This window comes from Peromyscus leucopus, chromosome 18 (genome assembly GCF_004664715.2).
Source record: "Peromyscus leucopus breed LL Stock chromosome 18, UCI_PerLeu_2.1, whole genome shotgun sequence".
Taxonomy (NCBI): Eukaryota; Metazoa; Chordata; class Mammalia; order Rodentia; family Cricetidae; genus Peromyscus; species Peromyscus leucopus.
Window position 1 is genome coordinate 23,625,964 of NC_051078.1, and position 23,348 is coordinate 23,649,311.

At 36.8% G+C, this 23,348-nt stretch overlaps 1 protein-coding gene across 3 annotated transcripts in view; it reads right to left on the bottom strand.

The window, feature by feature from the left end:
* Ppfia2 (PTPRF interacting protein alpha 2) overlaps positions 1-23,348 on the bottom strand; it is a 457,936-nt gene that overhangs the window by 369,810 nt on the left and 64,778 nt on the right. For all 3 annotated transcript variants that reach the window (XM_028873023.2, XM_028873022.2, XM_028873021.2), the window contains exon 3: positions 2,133-2,186. In XM_028873023.2, coding sequence (XP_028728856.1) covers positions 2,133-2,186 — 54 coding nt within the window. The remainder of the gene's footprint in view (positions 1-2,132; positions 2,187-23,348) is intronic.

Consider the following 23,348-nt stretch of genomic DNA (forward strand, 5'->3'; position numbering starts at 1 on the left):
ACATGTAAGTATTAGATCAGAGTTTTGTCACTACTTGCAGAAGAAAGGAATCTAGTTTTGTTATGAATGAGGAACAAATCCCTTTCAAATCATTTAATCACCACTTATGTATTTCTCGTAGGAATTAGAGAGCAGGTGAAGGTGGTACCTTGAAGGAGATAAATTTATTCTGACATATCTGTTACTATGTCTATGCACCATATAAAGCAGAAGGTGAAACATGTCACCTGGACAGTTACCGATAACATTGAAGTATAACACCATCTGTCAATCATGCCAATTGACTTTCTAAGTTCACTTATATTTCATCTTTCCATACATTATAGTGGTGGAAGTTCTTGGATTGTGCAAGTATCTATCTGAGTCCAAAACATGTTTCCTGTATGAATGTAGAAGATGACCACAGGAAGGAAATGGTAAATGCTGCTGAGCTCTTACTTGAAGTCAGATAGCAAGGGTGATAGCGTATCACAAGGCATGTGAGTGTTAGACAGGAAAGAGCTGCAATCAACATTATCACTTTAACATTCACTGATGCTTTAAAGGAACTAAATCTCATAAACCTGAGTTATATGTTGTCTGTGTTAGGGCACGGCTGTGATGACACCATGACCAAAAGCAAGATGGGGAGGGGAGGGATTTACTTGGCTTACACTTCCACATTGAAGCCCATCACTGAAGGAAGTTGGGACAGAAACTCCAGAAGAGCTGGAATCTAAATGCAGGAGCCAATGCAGAGGCCATGGAGGGGTGTTGTTTACTGGCTTGCTGCTTGTAGCTTGCTCGTCCTGCTTTCTTATAGAATCCAGGACCATGAGCCCAGGGATGGTACTCCTCACAACTGCTGTGCTCTCCCCATCAATCACTAAATAAGAAAACACCCTAGAGTCCAACCTTAGGGAGGCATTTTCTCAACTGAGTTTCCCTCCTTTCAAATGACTCTAGCTTATATAAAGTTGACATAAAATTAGCCAGCATTTGTATGGTCCTCATTAAATTTCACCATACACAGATAAAGCAAACAGTGATAAAAATTCATCCATTGACCATTTACTAACACAAACAGGATATGACTTATTATTTAATTTATATATTCTGAATTTTGTTTCTCAAGCCTGAAGTCACAGGGAAACTGTCTTAATTAATGTCTGTTGAAATCAGTGGCTCAGTAAAAACTATGATATTCCAATATATCAAGCTCCTCCTACCATTTAAAATTTACCCTTGAGGGCTGGGGAAATTGTTCAGTGGTTAGGCACTTGCTTCTCAAGCATCAGGAATGCTGTTTGGGTCCCCAGAACCTATGAAAATGCTTGGTAGGCATGATGCCCGCCTGTAATTCTATATTTAGAAGATGGACACAGGGGATCACCAGAGCAAGCTAGCTAGTAAGAATGAAAGGCTGTAGAATTAACTTCCAGCTTTTCGCGAGAGACCCTACCTCATGGGAAAGGTTGACGAATAATGGAGGGTTGTTCGTAAAATTCACTGTGGGCCTCTACATACACATGCACCTGTGTGTACGTGCCCCCTAACATGTACCCACATACATGCAAATATGCATGCACATATACACACGACGCATACATGTATTAAAATGGAAAAATATAAAAATATAGCTTGAGAACTCATTCCTTAGTTGTCTAAAAGACTTCCAGGTTGAGTAGGGGAGGAACAACAATACCAAGAATCAATATAAAGCATGGCTGTAGTTTTTCTGTGTAAAATCAAAATACTGTGAAACTCAAATCCAATACTCAATTTCAGAATTATAAATTCTCAAGTTAGCACAGCCTATTCTCAGAATAGATATTATTCATGATTTCTCACAAGATATTTACCATTTTTCCTCTTTTGTACTGGGAATTGAATCTAGGGTGTTGTGTATGCTGGTCAAGTGTTCACCAGTGAGCCACAACCCTAATTCTTTATTTCTATGCCACCAGTTTGAACATAGATTAATTATTTGAGAAGCTACTATTTCAAGCCATCTGAACTCCCCTAAAATCAACTTTACACTTCTTCTTACTTACTGCAGTAATGGTTTTACAATAAGCCTCAATACATGATATGCAGTATGTAGCAACACTCTGTTAGATGCAATTCTTACATCTAATGAGGGTCTAACTTACCGGTGGATCAGCCCCCTTAGAACCAGTCAGCCCTCCTGTTAGGGATTCGATGTCCTGAAAAGGGGAAAAGGGATAATTTTAAATGCTACCTAATAACACGGACTCAATAGCAATACCCAGCCTCGTAGTGTATTGTCTTTGGCAGCAAAGTTAGGATGCTTCTGTTATTTTTATTTTCTGACAATATTGGAGCCTACATGTAAACATCTAATTCTCTTCCTTAACTCTTTAGAGTGTGTAAAAGATACATTAATGTAAGCAGGCAATTGTTCTTGAAATATGAAAAGAAAAATGACTCTAGACAGGAAAAGAGATATTTTGTCTTAAAGAGTTAAAGGACATACAGAAAAACAAAAGAAATAACCTCAACACATGATTCTCAAGAATGTTAGTTACTTCATGATGGTACTGTATCCACAAAACATTTAAATTATCTATGTTAGGAGATATGGGTAGCTTATGTTTTCCTGTAAAAATAAATCTTAATGTTGAATTAGCAGCTACAGAAGATAATACATAAGAAATGACTATACTTGTCAGAGCTATTCTGAATGGAGAAATGAAAGATGCTATCATAAAGTTTATAAGCAGTGATGTTTATAGAAATGAAGATAATTCTGTTATATCAATTCCAGGGTTTGATGTAATTGATATTAATCACATAACCTTTTCAGAATAAACTAGAATGCCAGATTTTAAAATAAAATCTCACAAATTTTTAATCTCTCTCTCTCTCTCTCTCTCTCTCTCTCTCTCTCTCTCTCTCTCTCTCACTCACACACACACACACACACACACACTCACACCCCCAGTCTGCTCAGGGCATCTTGCTGCTAGCCATCCCTGACATTGACACCCTGACAAACAGATAAATCATTTTGAAATGTATTAGCTTAATTAAACCTTAGGTTTGAGATATTGTCAGATAACATCCAAGGCAAACTCTGTTCTGATCTTGCTATAACCTGATTTTCTAATGTTTCCACAAATGTGTTTTGTAAATGTCTTGATTTATAACTCTCTATTTTTTCTATTATGGTTAAAACACTATGGGCTGCCTCCATATTGGAGTATATAACCTGGGTAACTTAAATCCATGTTTCTGGGCCTCTGACACTCAAATTTCACTATAGAATAAACTATCTCTTGTTCACTTAGGGGATAAGAGCTGTGCTTTTGAGTGTAGTGAAATCAATAGGTTAAAAAAAAAAGATAACCTGATGGAACCCTGAGCAAGAAAAGGCATGTTCAATGTTTTGACATTTCAATACAATGTTACCATCTACAAGGTTCACTTTGACGAATCAAATAATCAAGTTACAAACAAACAAACAAACAAACAAAAAACAAAGCAGCCCTGCTCTCTAACGTTTAAATAAAGTTTACAATTTTATATTGGCTGTATTCACAGCTCTCTCAGCTTCAGATGTTACCTGACAAAGCAGCTTGCCTTTTCTTTGGCCTGCCATTGCTTTTAGATAGTAAGAAAAAAATGTCATGTTTTCTCACAATTACTGTAATTTTTATAAATGAGTATGAAATCTTTGGCAAATATGCTCATCCCATTATCTAACTGTATTCATCAATACATGTGAACAAAAATAGTAAAGCCCAGCATGGAGAGGAAAAAGATGGGCAGAAAGTTTCATCCCTATCTGAGGAGCTATTGGCAATTCTTAGCTGTTAGAAAGGGAAAGTTGGGTTCCTCTTTAAGTATAATCCCTAGTAAGTCAAGCTTGCTCCAGTAACCAGCTGTACATCCAAGAATATTTGGGTAGCACAAATTGTCCTTTATGAGATGTGGGGAAAGACAGGAAGTTGGGTGGTGTATACTGATCAGTTTTATATCAACTTCACAAAGCTAGAGTCATTTGGGAAGAGGGACACTCAATTGCTAAAATGCCCCCAAGAGATTGTCCTGTGAACAAACAAATCTGTTGGATATGATTCACATAGCTAGAATCATTTGCAAAGAGAGACGCCCAACTGATAAAATGCCAAGAGATTGTCCTGTGAGCAAACAAATCTATTGAATATGATTGATGTGTGAGAATTCTACTCTCTATGGAGCTGCCAACCCTTGCTCTTCTGGTCCCAGGTACTATAAAAAGAAGACTGAGAAAACCGTGATGAGCAAGCCAGTGATCAGTGTTCCTCCATGGCCTCTGTTTCAGTCCCTGCCTCCCGGTTTCTGACCTGAGTTCCTCCTACGACTTCCCTGATTGATGGTCCGTAAGCTGTTATAAGAAACAAACCCTTTCCTCCATAAGAAGCTTTTGGTCATGGTGTCTATCACAACAGTGGAAACCCTAGCTAAGACATAGGGAAAAGGGGTGGATCTGGGAAGAGTTGGGAGAGGGAGGGTGAGTATGATCAAAACACATTATAAGACTTTCTCAAAGAAGTTTTTTTTTTTAATCATAGAAACAGTAATAAAAAGTTTTAAATTTACTGTTGTAACATTGGCTCACTAAAACATGCAAAACCTACTATTTTTACAAGGTTATAGAATTTCCTTCACTTTATTATTCACCTTATATAGGCAATTGCTGTGGATATCATTCTATATAAATAAAACACTGATGGCCAGTGACCAGACAGGAAGTATAGGCGGGACAAGGAGAGAGGAGAATTCTGGGAAGCAGAAGGCTGAGGGGAGAGACACTGCAGCCACCGCCAGGACAAGCAGCATGTAAAGACTCCGGTAAGCCACCAGCCACGTGGCAAGGTATAGATTAATAGAAATGGGTTAATTTAAGATATAAGAACAGTTAGCAAGAAGCCTGCCACGGCCATACAGTTTATAAGTATTATAAGCGTCTGAGTGATTATTTTATATGTGGATTGTGGGACTGCGGGGTTTGGTGGAACCTGGAGAGAAGCCCTCCAGCAACAGGCAATTGCTTACATCTAATAACCATTAATCATCTCTTTAGTTTGTTTCTTCAAAAAAATTAATAATGGTGGCTTCATATTATCCAAGGTATGAAATACTTATATAAGGTTAATAATTAGCCCTTGACACAACTATACAGAATCAATCTCTCTTTAATTGGAAAGCTGGGCTCATGGGATGGACCTTGTAAATGGAACTAGAAGTCTTCAGTTCTCTGAAGGCTGTGCGGTATTAGATCTCTGGATAAAGACTAAAAGGCAGCATAAAGCATATCTTCCTGAACCTTTACAATAAGCCACTCACTACTTGGAGCTCATGGTCTAGCTGCACCTCTTCCCCATGAACTCCTGCTCAAGGAATTGCTTATATTTTCCCCCTTGGCATATATTGGGAATAATGGAACTATAGAGATCTATCATGTGACTTCAATGTGAGTTATCTGGTTCTGATTTGAATCTTCCTCAAATGAGAATGTATGGATTTGAAGCCTTTTCAGGACCATCCCTGATTTGTTTTTGTATCTGTAAAGAGAATTATTCAATTACAGAAAAGAAATATATAATAAAAAGAGTCACCTGATACCAAAGGCAATAAAAGGAAGAAATGAAAATTATGAATAATGTCTTAGTTAGAGTTGCTATTGCTGTGATGAAATGCCATGAGTAAAGCAACTAGGGGAGGAAAGGGTTTATTGGATTTACATTTGGTATCACTGTTCATCAATGAAGGAAATCAAGACAGGAACTCAAACAGAGGAGGAACCTGGAGGCAGGAGCTGATGCAGGAGAGGGGTGCTAGCAGGGAGCTGATTACTGCTTTGCCTCTTCCATGGCTTGCTCAGCTTGCTTTATTATAGAAACCAGGAAAACCAGCCCAGGGATGGCACCACCCATAATGGGTTGGGCCTGCCCCCATCAATCACTAATTAAGAAATTGCCTACAGCCCAATATTTTGGAGGAATTTTCTCAGCTGTGGTTCCCTCCTCTCAGATGACTTTAGCTTATGTCAAGTTCGCATAAAACTATCCAGCACAAATAACCAACTGAATTTATTTTCACCTAAACCATTTATCCCAGAATATCTTCACACATGGTAGCAGTTTTTAATTGAGCATAAAATTTTAGTTATAAGTCACTTCATATAAAATTACTTAAAGCAATTACTTCCTTTAATAAACACTGCAAATTATCAGATTTATGAGGATGATAAGCTAAATTATTTTTATCTTAAAATTATAAGCTGAAATTCCTAATCCCCACTACCCAAATATCTGAAAATAATTGAATATAAATTTTGCATACAGTGAGTCAAGAGAGTAATCTGATATGACTGATGTCCTCATAAAATGAGAAAGAGATAAGGAATAGAAGCACACTGAATGTAGTCCACAGAAGGGCACAGCACAAAGGCTACTTGCAAGCCAAGGGGTGAGATCTCAGAGGAAACTTACACTGGCATCACATTGATATTAGAGCTCTAGCTTCTGGCACCGTCTGAAAAAAAAAGTTCTGTTTGAGCCATGTAGTGTAGCCTGTTGGATATTGCTGTATGGAAACTAGTAAACTGGCGTAGGTGTATTTATAATTTGGTATCATAGCAGGGTTCTTTGGGAAATGACATCATATTTCAATATAGACTATATTAGAAATCATTAAGCATTCCATCTAAAAACCTAGTGATACTAGAGGAGTCGTATAAGAGCAGCAAGCACTTTTAATTCACGAGTCATCTCTCCAGCCCCAACACATTCTGAATTTCTAACTTCAGCCTCAGTTTATTCTCTGACGTTCATACTGTCTCTTCCATTTATATTTAGATATCTCTGGAATTAAGTATTATTAAGTTGATGAAACATCAAATCAAGTTTTAATCTCAGCTTCTCCAAAGTAGGTACCTGATTCAATGGCTGGATAAACCACTCGCCTTTCAGTGTTCTGAACAAATCTATCATCAAATCCTACCACAAATGTCTTAATGGAAAAAGTTTAACTTAGTTAACTTTTACACCTAGCATCTTAAATCTCTTGGACTAATTCAACAGTATTTAAAGAAGCAGCAATAAAATTATTATCTATAAATCTGTTTTTATTTCCAATTTCATCCTATATTCTCTATTTTATGTTCAAATTTGATTAACTAAATTCTTACCCCAAATCAGTTTACAGTTTTTCAAAAATCTTAGAATAAAACTCAGTTTACTGGTATGTTCCACCTTTCCCTGTGTGATCTCAATTCAGACAATTTCTCTGATGCCATCTTTTGCAATGTTCCCTGTCTCTTGTGCTATTCAAGTCACATTAGTCTTAACTGTTTTACTAATTAATAACGAATCCAAACATGGCTTCTATACCAGGACCTTTGTATATATTTTTTTTTATTCTGCTCAAGGTACACATTCCTCAAGTACATTTCCAGTTCATTAATTGACTCACTTCCCTTACATACAACATTATCTATCAAAATATCAAAATTAACTTGTTTAAATCACTCAAGGTTTCACCTAGGGTAAAAAATTTTAAACTCAAAGAAGTTAAAGCAACATGTATAATGAAGGGGCAATTAATACAGGTCTGAAGAATTTGGCAGGTCCAAATGAAAGGTGAATAATTGGGACTGATAGTTAGCTGAAAGTCATGTAACTCTGAGTATTAAAGAATAAAGTACAAGGATATTGCTGTGTGTCAATGTCCAGAAGGTGATGAATGCCAACCCTAAGCATTTAGTAAGATTACCACACAGTGAAGTTCTGTAAGTACTTATTGAATGCAGAAGGACTGAGAGAATGAATAAAGCATGCAATACCATTTTGATAAAATCTCTGAAGTTCAGGGTATGTGTGGAAAAAATTCTCACTTTCATACAAATGTATCACTTGGAAAACATAGCACAAGGCAAATGTGTTTGCACAATGTATCTTCATAAAATTCAGAAATGAACAAAATAATGAATTACTTACCCAAGATCACACAGCTGGTGAACATAGGAAAATATTTGAAACCCGCAGTCTTATAACCTCAAGCTTGGTTTACTTTGGATTCTATCATATATCACTATGAGACATCCACTTAAGGGAGAAGCCCTCAGCTCTGTGTGATCTCATTTTGAGACATTACAATTCTACACATACTAAGGTTCTTAGTTCATATGAAGGGATAAAACGGGGAAAAAAGGAATAGGTAATACACGCTACATTAAATTTTCTCCAGATGAAATACTGCCAATAGACATGATATCCATACATGTAAAATAAATCAATCAACATTTGAGACATTTACCAAACATGCCTCACATAAAGAAATACTTCAGAGATGTTAAACTAGCATCAATAATGTTTACTTTGGGGTATATTTTTTGTAAGTTCACAGCAAAAGGAATGGGTAAGGGAAGACAAATTTTCTTTTAAGAAATCATTCAGTTTTTCACACGCTGTTTAATGGAAACAATCTTTCTTTAAAAAAAATAGCACAGGCTCCTTAAGACAAACATCCAATTAATAAGGCTTAAGCTGTTCATATTTTATTGGCAACATTTATAGGGTAAATTTCCTGGGGAGGGAGCAGAGAAATAGAAAATGCAAAAACCAATTTTATAAATATCACCCAGGGAAGCAAAATAGTATTGCCCAAACTTGTAGAAAATAAATTGTTTTCTGTTGCTTTGAACATAGTTCATCTCAAATCAAAATTTTCTTCCAGTTCTATAATTAACTGCTTCCAAAAGGAGTGGCTGGGTATATGTTGTGATGGAGGTGATGTGCTGTGCATAGGGGAAAGAAAATGGTAAATAAATAGCATTCAGAGGATTGTGGGGAATCAGAATGACAAAGAAATCAGTCACCAAACATACTTTGAAAACTTAACAAGCATAATGTACCACACCAAACCTGAAGTATGGAATTCAGTCTATAGTATATACTTCTGAATTAAAATTCTGTTTTTTTTAATCTAAGGGAGAGCGAATGCACAGAACAACATATAGAGGAATTCTGAGAAGTGAAGCCTTAAACACAGCAGTTGTAGTAGCAAATTGTATGGGGTAACATTAATTCAGAGCTGTATTTTGTTTTAGAATGCATATTAGGTTCCCACAGAAACTAGCTGGGTAACAGTAATTAACACTTACTGGGGACTTACTATGACTCACACCACCTTGAACTCCCCATGACCTCATCAAACAGCATCTCAGCTCTCTTACTTGGTCTCAGTTCACACTTTCAAGAGGGTCAATCCGGGACTTTTAGAGTTGAATGACTTGAGAAAGGTCACGCAACTAACTAATTAGGGTTCAAAAATCCAATGCTGACTCCCGAGACAGTGTATTTCAATGGCTATGGGCTCTTGAATCGGCTGAAGCATGAGTCAAGAATCGGAAGGGCTTGCTGGGATGCTACATAGTGACTTGGGAAACAATGCTAATATGTGTTGACTCTCTGAAGAACTGTAACGAGACGTGTTTGAGATGAGGAAGGTCTCAGAAAGGGAGAAAGAAGAATCTGTATACTAAATACTAAATTTAGCATATATACATATGTGTGTGTGTATATATAAATATATATAAGTGTGTATATGCATTTGTATTTTGGGTCATGTCATGTCTCCAAATTCAAAGTATTCTTTCCAGACTCAAATCCAAGGGGGCCATATCACAGGAATCAAATATATGATTTTTGTCAGTAGTGCCCATGACAGGGATATTTCAAGGAAATCACAGATTTACTCTCTGCCGTTTCCAAGGAGTGTTGTCTTTGAAGCACCTCCCTTATGCATTTTGTTTTTTGGCATGGCTTCTCATGTCTTCCCTTGTATGTGTAGGGTGATAAAGAACACCTTTGACAAATGACTGGATTCATCTCCTTGCTGCCATAGACAAAATGTACCCAACCCAGGGCAGCTTTCTTCTCTCTCTCTCTCTGCCATTTCCACCACAAACTGACTACCCTCCAATTTCTCACTCTATTGATATGTCTAATAAACAGTCATCCAGTCTGGATTTCCAAAGATCAACAGCATTCCCTCGCAATCTGTCTTGTTCTGTCTCAATATGGGACCGGTCCAGTTCCTCTGTTCCTGTGCTTTGTTCCTAACCTGTATTTACTCTCTTAGTTCACAGCTTTAATGCATTTCCTCTTGCCCTACTTCTGCCTTTCTCAAACCTTGTGGTCCTTGAGCTTTCTTCTTCACTCTTGATCTTGTATGATCTCATCTCCAAGTCTGAAGAGAACACCTGCATGACTTGGAAGTTTGTTAGTGTGTGCTTTCCTGGCTTCTTCCCCAGATGGGCTGACTGGCATGCTTTGTGATGAGTCTAACTCTGGCTAAGGTTTGAGAACCACCAGGTCAGAGGAATGGTTCTCGGATGCAAATATGTAGAGGCTACTTTAGTTCACAACATTCCTCCCCATCTACCTTCTCCGTGTGTATATGAAAATTTTTTGAATTTAATGTTTTTTTCATTACACATCTATGCAATATGCTTTTCTCATATTACCCACCATTACCCTTTTATCCTATGTTCTCACCCACTAAACACCTTCTTCCCAATGTGCCTTCCTTGTCACCTCCTACATATGTCCTTTTTGTTTGCTTCTAGCCCCTTTACTTAATAAAGGTTGTATGTGGGAATATGAAGTTACTTTGATCAAGGGCAACTTACCAGTGGTCACAACATGTTGGGATGTAATGTTTTCTCTCCCCATAAGCAATTAACTGTCTCTAGCTCCCCAGGGACCTGAGAAGCCTCATAAGCTCCTCCCCATTGCATGATAAAATGTCGATGGGCCTTCTCTTGTACAGATCTTATATAGGTGGCCACTGCTATTCTGAACTCACAGTGTAACAGCCTTTCATATCCAACAAAAACTTCCAGTAATTGTTGTGCGTGTGTGTGTGTGTGTGTGTGTGTGTGTGTGTGTAGGGAGGGGGGCTCCCAGCAGGCTCTGCTGCAGGCAGAGAAATAAACCATGAGAGGCAGGAAGGAACCCTCATTCAGCACAACTTAGCCAGGCTGTTTCAACCTTCCAGAGTCTGACCCTCAGCAGTTTATTTTAATCATATTTAAGCACAGTACAATCTGGAAAAAAAAGTTTCCTGGTGTAATAAAAATTCCTGGTGCCCAAGAAGACATGATTACATCAATACTCAACTCAAAAGTACATGTCACTTCTTCCAAGAAGAAGAGTTCTAGAGATAGGCTATCTGTGTTATCTTAAGGGCAGAGGGAAGACTCTGGCATGATCTCAGTCATACAAATAGCATAGAGGTTGTTTAGTTATTAGTCACCTCTAAATCTGGCTGTGGGAGATTGGGGCAGCCCCTGATTAAACAGATAATACAAGGGCACCTATACTATTAAATATATCTCATCCTGGCTGTGGAAGCTTAGGGAAGTTCCTGAACAGACAGATAATGGAAATGTAACCTAGACTATTACCCTTTTCTGGTCCTGCTTGTGGGAGCTTGATATGGCCTGGCCCTTTCAATAATACAGATAACCAGGCTATTAATCACCTCTGATTCTCAGGCTTCTGGGTGGAAAAACAGGTTATATAACTTTTTCTTTGAAAAGACAACACAGATTGCTTAACATTCCTGGTTTCCCAAGTGTACTGTGGATACTAGGACCTTTGTGCTACCAACAAGTAATATGTCCACTCTGGAAAATAGTACCCCATCCAATTTCTTATTAAATTTGTTCTTTATTTTTAAGAATTTAACAGATCTATACAGAAATATGATCATTTTATTCTTCATTTCCCCAGTTCATCTTCCCCTATATTCCTCCTAACAAGTCCTCCTCCAAGCTTAATATCCTTTTTCCTTTTCATAATCCAAGAAGTTTGATCAGTTATGTGCATATGTGCAAGGCAATGGGGCTGTCTAATGAAAACTTACTTGAGGCCATATCCTCAATAAAAATAATCATGACTCCCATAGCAGCTATCTACTGTCAATAATAAAGAGTGGGGACTGGAAATAATCTACTTCATCTATTTCAGGATTTTTGTCACATTAATTTCATACAGGTCTTGTGCAGGCAACCATTGCTACTATTCAATCATAATTTTGAAAGCCATGTTATGTTCAGAAGACAGCATGCCACAGCACTCCTCAGTCTCCTCATCCCTTTGTTTGTAAGTGGTAAATAAGTCAGTATAGATGTCCAAGTAATGGGTAAGCACTGAATATTTTTATTCTCAGCACATTGACCAATTGTGAATCTTTCCATTAACTACTGTCCATGGCCAAAAGGAGCTTCACTGACCATTGAGAGCAGCCCAGTTCTGTGGTCAATATTCAGAGGGTAATTTGACAGTATAGCCATTTAGGAAAATAGGAGAATAGGTCCCATACTAAGACATATGACATCCATAGTCATGGACTTCTGAGCAGGAGTATAGACATGGGATTATGCTCAGTGGAGAAGACTTCAAATCCAGTTTGAAAGCAGTATTTATATATTTCATAATAGTCATCCTACCAGTAGGCATAATTTACCAAGTTAGAGAAGTATTACGGTATGCATGTTCTTTGTTTCCCAGAAGCCTGCATAGCACCTTCTGGCAGTATGAAAGCCAGACAGTGGGGAGGAAATTCCCCATTTGCCTTGAGAATGGTTTCTCTATGTGTTGTAGCTAGTGGGATGTCTTCAGCAATAGGTTCTTACTATGTAGTTATGATGGGCAATGAAGCATAATGGTGATATCTTGTGTTGTTTTGCAGACCTTTGAGGCCTCCCTTATCAATAACTGGTAGAGAGAAATCTATGCTTTGGATTTTGATTTTTCACTTTATAACCCATGTCTTCTGGGAGTGATACTGTCTGTCAAATGGCATGGTTTCATTTGCTCTCTCTCTCTCTCTCTGTCTCTCTCTCTCTCTGCTTTGTATTTTAAATATTTTAAATACAGTTGGAGCACAAACAAAGGCTAAGAGAGTAGAAAGGGGACTTTTGGAAAAGGCTTTTAGCAGGGAGGATAATTTTAGGTAAAAGTAATGTCATGAAATGGAACACTGGGTCTGGAAAGGGGAAATGGGCTAAGGGGTGTTGGGGAGGGCTGACCACAAGATAGCGGGTATAAAAAGTCAAATGGAAGCCCCAAAAAAATCTTTTAAAAATTAAATTAGGAGCAGGACGTTGGCGGTGCATGCCCTTAATCCCAGTACTTGGGAGGCAGAGACAGGCCGATCTCTGTGAGTTCGAGGCCAGCCTGGTTTGGCCAAAGCTACACAGAGAAACCCTGTCTCAAAAAAAAATTAATTAATTAAGAATAGTAGAACACATGTGAAAAGAAGTAAGGGTAGATATTGGGTATCAAAAGATTAAGCAGGAACATAAGTGGGGTCGTTGGGAAAAAAAGAGCAGATAATGAGTAGTGTTTCAACAAAAACTAAGGATATATGAAAGGGCCTTATGAGAACCCACCAATTAGTAAGATAATTTCAAAATCTACCTTATAAAGGAAAGAGTTCAAATGGAATTACCACCATTGTGACTATGAGTTATTAAATGAAAAACGCAATACAAGGCATACAATAATGCCCTATGAGTCACTGGTCAAGGAGGCCCGAGGTCAGCACCTTCTTTGTCCACAGAGTTTGTGGAATGCTTTTCTCAATTCACATTCACTACTTTTTTTGAAAAAAAAAATTGTTCATTCTATCACAGTGGACCCCTTATTACCTCATTTTTGATAAGTGTTTTCTTTGCCTCTGTGCTTCTGCACAAGAGAATCTTCTGTCTAAGAAAGCACTCCTGCGTCCTGTGTAAATCCATCACCTGTGAAGGCTCAGCTAGCCATCCTCTTTTCTCAGTGTTTCCTGAGTCCCCCTTTCCATGAGAATGGTTGAGTTGTGCCTTCCCCAGAGCTTACCTCTTAACTCTATTCCTGTATCATTTTATAATTATCATTTTAGATATTTGTCTTCGTCATTCATGTGAAGACTAAATAATCTGAGTGCCTTATTTTTTTATATTTGTATCTTTAGCATTTTATTATCATAGAGCAAAGCAAATGAATGTTAAAAAATTTGATAAATTAATTTTCAGTGTGGCTTTCCATAAATTTCTACAGTTAAAGAAGAACCGGCACTAGAACTTGGAATCAATTTAAAATATGCATTATCCCCATATCCGTGGGTTTTCACTTTGATTGTATATTAAGTTTAGTTTGTATGAACAAGTCATGAAGAACATCATTATCTTTACATTTGCCAAATAAACTGAACTTTTGAGGGGCAAGTTGACAGCAGGATATTTTTGGTAAGCAGATATATATCGAAAGGGAAAATGACAAGGGCCCTTCAATTCTTTATCTCCTGGAAATTTTGCATGTATGTGAGAACAGACAGTTCTATGGTTAAAGAACAGATTCAATCCTGGTTTTTGTATTTCTGAGCTTTATCACTATGGAAAAATGGGTTGATAATACTTACATAAAATAAGTTCTGTCCTAGTTTCTAACTTAGGAAGTTTTATTTATTCATTATAGTAATACATTTAATATTAATTTTATAAAACAAATTAAATAATCTCTACCCACATATTTAATTTTGAAAGTCTTGAGCTTATTGAAGTAATTAATAATGGTCACTAACAATATAACATTTTATAGATCACCTATTGATAATTTGTTGAAAATTATCAAATAACAGTAAGTCTTATTAGTAACAGAGGGACAAGACAGACAGATTGCACATGTAGAAAATCACAATGGGCTCTTTGCATGGATTACATAAACCATATCACATTGAAGTAAACAAACAGTATAATGCACAAAGATAAAACCCAGACAGAATCATCTTGGGCACAGATTTTTCTAAGATTTCTAGAATTTGGTTTTCCTGAAAGGACAAAAATTCTAAAATTATTTTATTTCTCCTTGCTATCCTTGTCATTGTCTAGAAACTCTTGGTCAGTTTTGCTCTTAAATATATAATATCTAGTCTGGCTGAAACATATCAACGATCTTTCAATAAAGTAGTTATTTCCTATTGGTTAAATGCCTTCCATGAATATAGACATACTTCTATTTCTATTTTTCTGCAACATTTTATGACATGTTTAAATGCCCATGCACGCAGCTTTAAGTGTGTTGAGATGAGCTATATAAACTGAAAGGGAAATGCCCGACATTTAAAAAACAGCACCCATGTTAGGTGGTTTCAATTGTCAATTTGATACAATCTAGAATCACATGGGAAGAGTCTCAGTGATGGATTATCTGGGTCAGGTTGGCCTGTGGGGAATTGTCTTGATTAACTGAACTGGTGTAGAAAGAGCATGCTGACTCTGGGTGGTGCCACCATTCCCTAGGTTTGGATCCCGGATGACACAAGAGTGGACAAGCTAGCTGAGTGTTGGCATGGCCAGATCAATTAATTTCTTTCAGCTTTTCAACACAGATGTGATGTGACTAGCTGCTTTTAGTAACTGAACACCTATCTGAAATAAAATATTTCTATCATTTTCTAGACATAAATACCTATATTTTTCTGGGTGATATGTAAATAAATGATCATCTTAATTCATATGTAACTACAAGGCAGAATTTCTTATGAGCTTCAAACAAAACAGGGCAAACAGTACAGGAAAAATTATATGTACATATCTGCTACAAATAAAAATATGTTCCTAATAACAACCATTTTAATACTTATCTGACTATACTTCTCTACTACATTTTATTTCAATTAAAAAAACAGTTTTTTATCATGAAAACATGGCAATAGGACAGGTGTTGTATTTTCTCTCTCTCTCTCTTTTTTCAAGACAGGGTTTTTCTGTGCAGCTTTGCGCCTTTCCTGGAACTTACTTTGTAGCCCAGGCTGGCCTCGAACTCACAGAGATCTGCCTTTCTCTGCCTTCTGAGTGCTGGGATTAAAGGCATGCGCCATCATCACCCGGCTCTGTATTTTCTAACACACAAAATTCACATTTTCAGAGAAGTTAGCCATGAGATGTTTTCCAGCTACATATTAAGTATGACATACTCATAGCTTCATTTAAAAAAATTACAGCCACAGAAAAATTGTATAAAGCTAGATGGTGAGGTGGAAGATTTGGGCACCATCCAAAAATCTATGCCAAATTTTCAGAAGGAAGTTAAATTTGAATCTAAGGCATGTGGGGGAAAAATCCAATTATATTGCTAATTTCTTTATGAAAAACTAATCAAAACCCATGTCACCAGAGGTAAATTTATAGTTCCACTTCTTATTTCAGATTTAGAAGCGATAAGTTTTTATTGTAATAGACAACAGCAGGACATTGGATGTCTCCACTTCTCTTTTGAAAAGCTGTTATAATTTGATGCTATTAATGATTGCTGTATCAATAGCACAATTTTAGAAACTATGAAATAAATGGGAGTTTTTGTTCTTTGCTATTAAGTTAACGGGGGCTGTAGCACGGTGTTAGAGCCTTAGAACCCAGAATGATATGGAGATTTAACATCAGTGATGGAATTTCTATAGTCATGGTATTTGCTACCGGCAATCTTGTTTTCTTCTATTCGTCCAAATAAGTAAGAAGTGAAGCTTCAAAGTTCATTGCTATGACGCGATTTAGGGAGATTAATTTGAAATATTTTCCACTTAGATCGTCTCTATCGTTAATATTTCTCAAACATGTTTTGAATCAATTATCATTCTCACATGTAACTGATATCATCATTAGTTTATAAGAAACAGTTGGTATAGCTGCTTTCAAATTGTAATTGACAATGTTTAATGGCGCCACACAGGCTGGTAAGACTTCTGGACTGCCCGCCTCCTGTTTAGAGTAGTGCTATGGCAAGGAAGTTGGGATCCCGTTGCTGAAAATAAGCCAGAAAGGAAAACAGATGTTCTCACTTGTACAATACAGCATTAGCAGACTCTAAGAAGGGTGCTAAGGTGTCTTCACTTGGCATAGCTTCACTGCATGTCACTTGGGTAAAATTCCTGTGTAGAGTGAGAGTATGGTTTATAGTTTTGGAGGATGGATAACTAAAATTCTGAAGTGTTGGATCCCTTTTTAAGAATCCAGAACAGAATAATTTTCTTGTCCTCCCCTGCTCCCTGAGACCACCTGCATTCCTCAGTTTAATACTTCCAGCTTCGATCTTGAAAAGGTATCGCTTTCTAACTTGTAAGATGAATTGCTAAATGGTCTCATTAATAAAACAAAACAAAACAAAACCCAGAGACAGATATTGGGGTGAAAACTGAGAGGTCAGAGAAGCAGGAAGAAGCCAGCCATATTCTTATCTCTAGGAAATCATCAGCCAAAGAGAGAGCTACTTCCTGTATACTCACCCCTGTATCCTCTCTGTGTCCTGCCACATCACTTCCTCTCTCTGCCCAGCTACATCTCTTCCTGTCTGTCTGTATAGACCTCCAGACCTCTATGGTTAACTAGTGCTGGGAATTAAAGGCATGTGCCACCACACCTGATTTCTATGTTTAATATAGTAGCTGGCTTTTTCCTCTGATCTCCAGATAAGCTTTATTGGGGTGCACAAATACAGTATCACCACATGAACTCTATTTTGCTTTCTTCTTTTAACAACTCTCATGAGACAATGGATCTACTCAAGCAATACTGAGTCATGTCTACAGATCAAAGTTCTTAAATTTGCCTGTTAGATCCCTTTTACTATGAAAAGTAGATAGTGAGAAGTCTGTGAATTATGATATAGAAATAAAGGGAATTAAAAAAATATATAAGGCACAATAGCCTTGTCCTGAATTCAAAACATTTGTAAGAATACCTTAGATTCCAAATAAACCTACCTAAAACCACCTGGCAGGAATGGCCACCGCATCTGCTGAATTTGCATGTCACTTGTTTTCATGTTTATATTACCTTATATTAGCAAATATGTTTCCCTCCATGCATATTCTAACTCCTTTAACATAGAGTTTTAAATAATTATATTTTACAGGTTCCCAATAAATAACTTTTGCTTACAAAATAAGAAAATTCCTGGATGTGGATGGATGGGACATTCTGCTCTGAATAGTCATTCTTATACAGAATACAAGATTTCCTTTTAAAAAAAACATTTTATTTGTAATTATGTGCATACGTGTATGAGGAAGGTGTGTATGTGTGAGTGTAGGTGTCCACAGAGGTCATAAAAAGTCATCAGATCACCTGAACCAGGAGTTATTGGTAGTTGTGAGTGGCCTTATATGGGTTATGGGAATGGAACCCAAGCACTGCTCTGCAAGTGGGCTACTGTTCTTAACTTCTGAGCCACCACTCTAGCCAAAACATGGGCCTTTCTTAGAGAACTCTGTGAAACTCTATTGTAGTTGGATGTTTCTCCAGTCCTGTGCAGGCTTTGCAGTCCGGACAAATTTCTCCCGCGCAGTCCTGCAGCTGCTCAGATCCAAATAAACATACAGAGGTTTAATATTAATTAAGAACTGTATGGCCATTAGCTCAGGCTTATTACTGACTAGCTCTTACACTAAATTAAGCCATAGTTTGTAGTGGGTAGCCATTCCAGCTTTGGTCTGGAAGTTCCAACCCCCACTGAGGCGTCGGTAACTATCACTCCTACAAGGTGGGGCCAAGAGAGGGCCCTGAAGACCTGAGATCAGGACAAGCTGCCCTCTCTTGGTTCCCGGACCCTGGACACTAGAGATAGACCCAACAGAGTTCTCCAGAGAACACCGCCAGACTGCGCTATGTCTTCCCCAGACTGTGTAGCCTATCCCTTCATTTGTGAGTTACCCCACAAAATAAACCTCCCTTTTAACTACGTGGAGTGGACTGAATAATTTCACCAATAATAATTCTTATTTTCGTTTAGCCACGTGGCTTGGTACCTTTTCTCAGTTCTGCCTTGTCATTTTGCTTCCTCTGTGTCTGGCTGATGACTCCTGACTCAGAATTCCTCTTCCCAGAATTCTCCTTGTCTTGTCACCCTGCCTATACTTCTTACCTGACTACTAATCAGCGTTTTATTTATCAACCAATCAGAGCAACACATATTCATAGCATACAGAACAATATTCCACAGCACTTCCCCTTTTCTATCTAATCAAAAAGGAAGGTTTCAACTTTAATATAGTGAAATTATATATAATAGAACAGTTATCAAGAAAGAATTACAATATCTAGTCTATTTGTATTTGGTGAAATTAAAGAAAATATTTTCTCTATCCTGTTTTTGTAAGTCTAAAGTTTTATATGTAATTTATCTTTTATCATAACCAAGGAAAATTATAACTATCTAGTCTTTAACTACACTGTATTTGTGGGCAATAATGATTTTCTCATGATACATCTTCTTTTGTTCTCTAAGGCTGTGAACTCTTAGCAACAATGCCATGATTTCATTACTAGAATTAGTCACCAATCTTCAGTGAATCATACCAACAGATTCTCCCCAAAGTTAAACACCTCTGCTGTGAACTCATTAGGGGGAGGTAAGTAAATTTACTTTATTATTCAGACTACATTGACAGGGACTTTCATATAATATAAGAGTGAATTGATAACAATATATAGCTGAATAAAAGCTGAACGCAAACTTTAATCACAATACGATAGGACTTACGGAGAATTCCATAAGAAGAAGAGGAGAAAGGGAGAGGGAGGGAAGAAGGAAGGAGGACTTCATTTACGATACTACTAAGATCATCTTTGGGTCTCTGCTGAAACATGAAGCGTCTTTGATGAAGGATGAAAGATACACTTTTGTGGTTATAAGGATAAGTATTAAGAATGCAATTAGGAAATATATTGGTTTATGATAGTGGCTGTAGAAGTTTCTCTTCTAGGATCCATCACAGAAATACAAAACTGGTCAAACGCAGAGAAAAGCTGATCATCAGGTGGTCAGCATCAACCCATACATCGATAACACAACCCTATACTTAAGGTTCAAGGAACATCACAGAAAAAGGAGCAGAAAGATGGTCACAGCAGAGGAGCAGGGTGTCTGCTAAGAGATGGTGTGTTCCAAAGAAAGCAGGGTATCACCAGTTGACATGCTAGTGTAGATGTGGGAAATCTCACAAGTACCCATTCCCTACCCCTGGATGAAGAGCTATAGGCCATTAATGGCTGCTGAGATTGGGAGTACAGACTTTTCCAGAGACAATGTCCTGATGGGTTATCCAATTCTTAGTAGTGACCCCTAAACACACACACACACACACACATACACACACACACACACACACACACACACACACACACACACAAGCAACACTAACTGGATTCAGCGTGTAAGAGTGTGTGTGTGTGTGTGTGTGTGTGTGTGTGTGTGTGGTGTGTATGTGTGTGTATAAAACAATAATAAGTGAAGATAAGCCATGATTTGGGGAGAGAGTAAGGGGAACAAAAGAAGAGCTAGAGGAGAACAAGAAAGAGTTGGAAATAATGTAATATAGTACTCTTGTATGACAATTTCAAAACAATTATTTTTATTTGGAAATTGCAAAAAGAATATTTTTTAGAAATACTCCTTCTTGATTTTTAAGCTCTTGTTGAATTCCCTCTCCTTGGATGAACCGCATACCAAACTTATGGGATCTCTCTTCTGAGGCAGATTAAAAAAATTCTCCCTCTCGTCTCACTTGTCTCCCTTTCTCTCACAATTCCTTGACTCCGGAAACTAATGTCTTACACCAATGCTCAGCCCAAAGCCTAACCACACCAGCTCAGGCTAACTGAACATAAGGCCCTCTTCTTATCCTCAAAATTCCTGAAGACTAAGATGATGTCTGCCCCCTCTGGTTCTCTGATTGCGGCTTTGTGTGAGACAGAGAGCCTACCTAAACTACACTGAACTCCTACTGTGGGTTTTCTGAAATAACTAATGTTGTTGTTGTAAACCAGTAAGTGTTCCAGTTTACACAGCAACATATTACTAACACAAAAATAAATATTCATACACGGCTATCACTCATTTTTGTGTTCTTATCGCATAAGTATTGATTATAAAATAAAATACTTTAAAATATTAATATTTTATATTGGTGAATCCATAAAATAAATAAAGAATAGAGCAGGGAACTGTTTATATTTCTATAATTATATTTCTAAACATAAGATAGTATTATGGAAAAAATACTAAGTGATTAATTTTCTATATTATTGTTAAAATTATCAACATGACTCATAAAAATTGTTTGAACAATTTACAACATACCTTCTTTCACACACATTTCTATTTCCTTGGTCATTTCTAAATGTGTAAGGATAATTCACTTTTTCTGACAGTCAGTTTGTGGTTATAACTGTTAGGTTGACTGCTGGTACCAAAAAGCTATATAAATGTCAGAGCAGATTTACAATCTCATAAAAAACTGTTACCTTCAATGATGTGTGTCCAGCCATGTCAAATTAACAAGAAATTTTTAAAGTGCTGAAATTTTTATCAACTAAATATTAACAGTCAGAGCAGGTGATTCATAATTTCTTTTTAAAACTTAAGATACTTTATATAATAGATTTAACTGACATCTTGGTTAATGATGGGATCAAATAATAATATAATCTATTCAATTTAGCTTTAGAAAGTTTTTAGAATAAATGAAACTTGGCAACTCTGATGTATCTATCTATATATGTATACATGTGACTGATTTTTATTATATATATATATACATATATATATATCCAGATGGTATATAATGTGGTATATATCATATCGAAAATTTTTCTTCATGATCAGATGATTAATTTTTACTTTGCATAAAAAGCTGTCAGTCAAAATTAAATATGTATTCCCTTTAGCAAACTTACTTTCTGCTCAAGATTACCCTCACTGTATAGCTGTTGGTTTCTGCTTCTCCTAATTGGATTTCTATTTCATATTTTCCAGCACTAGTTTCCTAAGGCAACTTCATGACCCCATTTTACAATTCCCACTGCTATGTTATATAATTGTTTGAGCAAGCAGGGTCCCCAAAACTGAAAACTAAACTTATTCAGTAGTTTGCAGCAAGAAAATCGGTTGAAGACATAACATCAATTGGCTATAATTTCAGGTCATGCAATTTAGTGCTGATATTAGTGCATAAGATGTAGTTACAAACATGAACTTTCAAGCCAATAGACCAGGGTTTGAATGTAAACTCTGACAAAAGTCCAGATATAAAAAAACGTGGACTAGTTCTGTGACTTAATTTCCCATAAAAAATCATATAAAATAGTATTAATCTCAAACTGTTGTTGGGAAGGAAAATGTGTATGTACTACAAATAGAAATAATTTAGTGGGTAGCTTCATTAAAAAATATCATTTTAGTTAAATTGTAATTTTCATAAGAAGAACCTAGGATTGTTGGTGTCTCTTCCGGACCTGCGGCTGTGGTCTCTCCAATGTCATCATTGAATTGTAAAGGATAGAGCAACAGAGCTTCCAAAAGAGACATTGAGACTGAGTTGGGTGGGAAGGACTCACACATAAGTAGAGTCATGCTTACACGTAACTCACAACCCCAGAAAGTAACTTGGCTTGGTTCACCAAAGAGAGGCATGATCTCAGCATTTGCACAGATTTTGTTGGAACCTAAACCTTCCTGTTTATAATGCCTCCAACAGAACCTTTTTGTTTCTGAAGAGCAGATATCTCTATGCTTTTATTTGATTCACTTGATTTAGATCAAGCAGGTTTATGAGCCAGGTCATGAATTCTTCTCTGAGTAACGAATTAAGGATTCTCTTGGACACTTATTTGGAGATATGCAGAAAATAATTTAACCTATTAAAACAGGATCCAATTATCCCTCTCCTGAGTGATTCCCTGCTGTGCTTTACTGCACAAGATGAAAAAATATCAATTTCTAGATAAACATCAGACACTTGAGAGGAAATGGTGTTCTACCTTTTGACCTTGACCTCCCTTACCTCTAGTGGCACACATTAATTTATGTGAAAGTTAAAATCTTGATCTCAAGTTCACATCTATTATTAATCTGGAATCTTTTTATTATTGAAATAACCTGTAACCATGTAATGCTTAAAGAGATAAGTACTTGGTTTATTAGAAAAAAAATGGAATCTCTTGAGTGTTTAAGTTTTAATTAAAGGATGTATTTTAATTGTGTAATGATGTCAATGTAAAAATAAAATGTCCTTTCTTCTCTCTTTAAATGGCTCATTCTCATTAAAAATAAAATCAGTTTAAATGACATATTATTGGAAATATTTCTTAAGACCTTAATGTGGTTCCAATTTATTAAAACCTTAATGTGGTTCCAATTTTCTAAATGTTACAGTGTATGGTGTTACATAAAAGTATACTAAAATATTGAAAAACTAATTTATAAAAAAATGTTATATTTATGCCTCACCCTCAAATGACTCTCAGCTCAGAC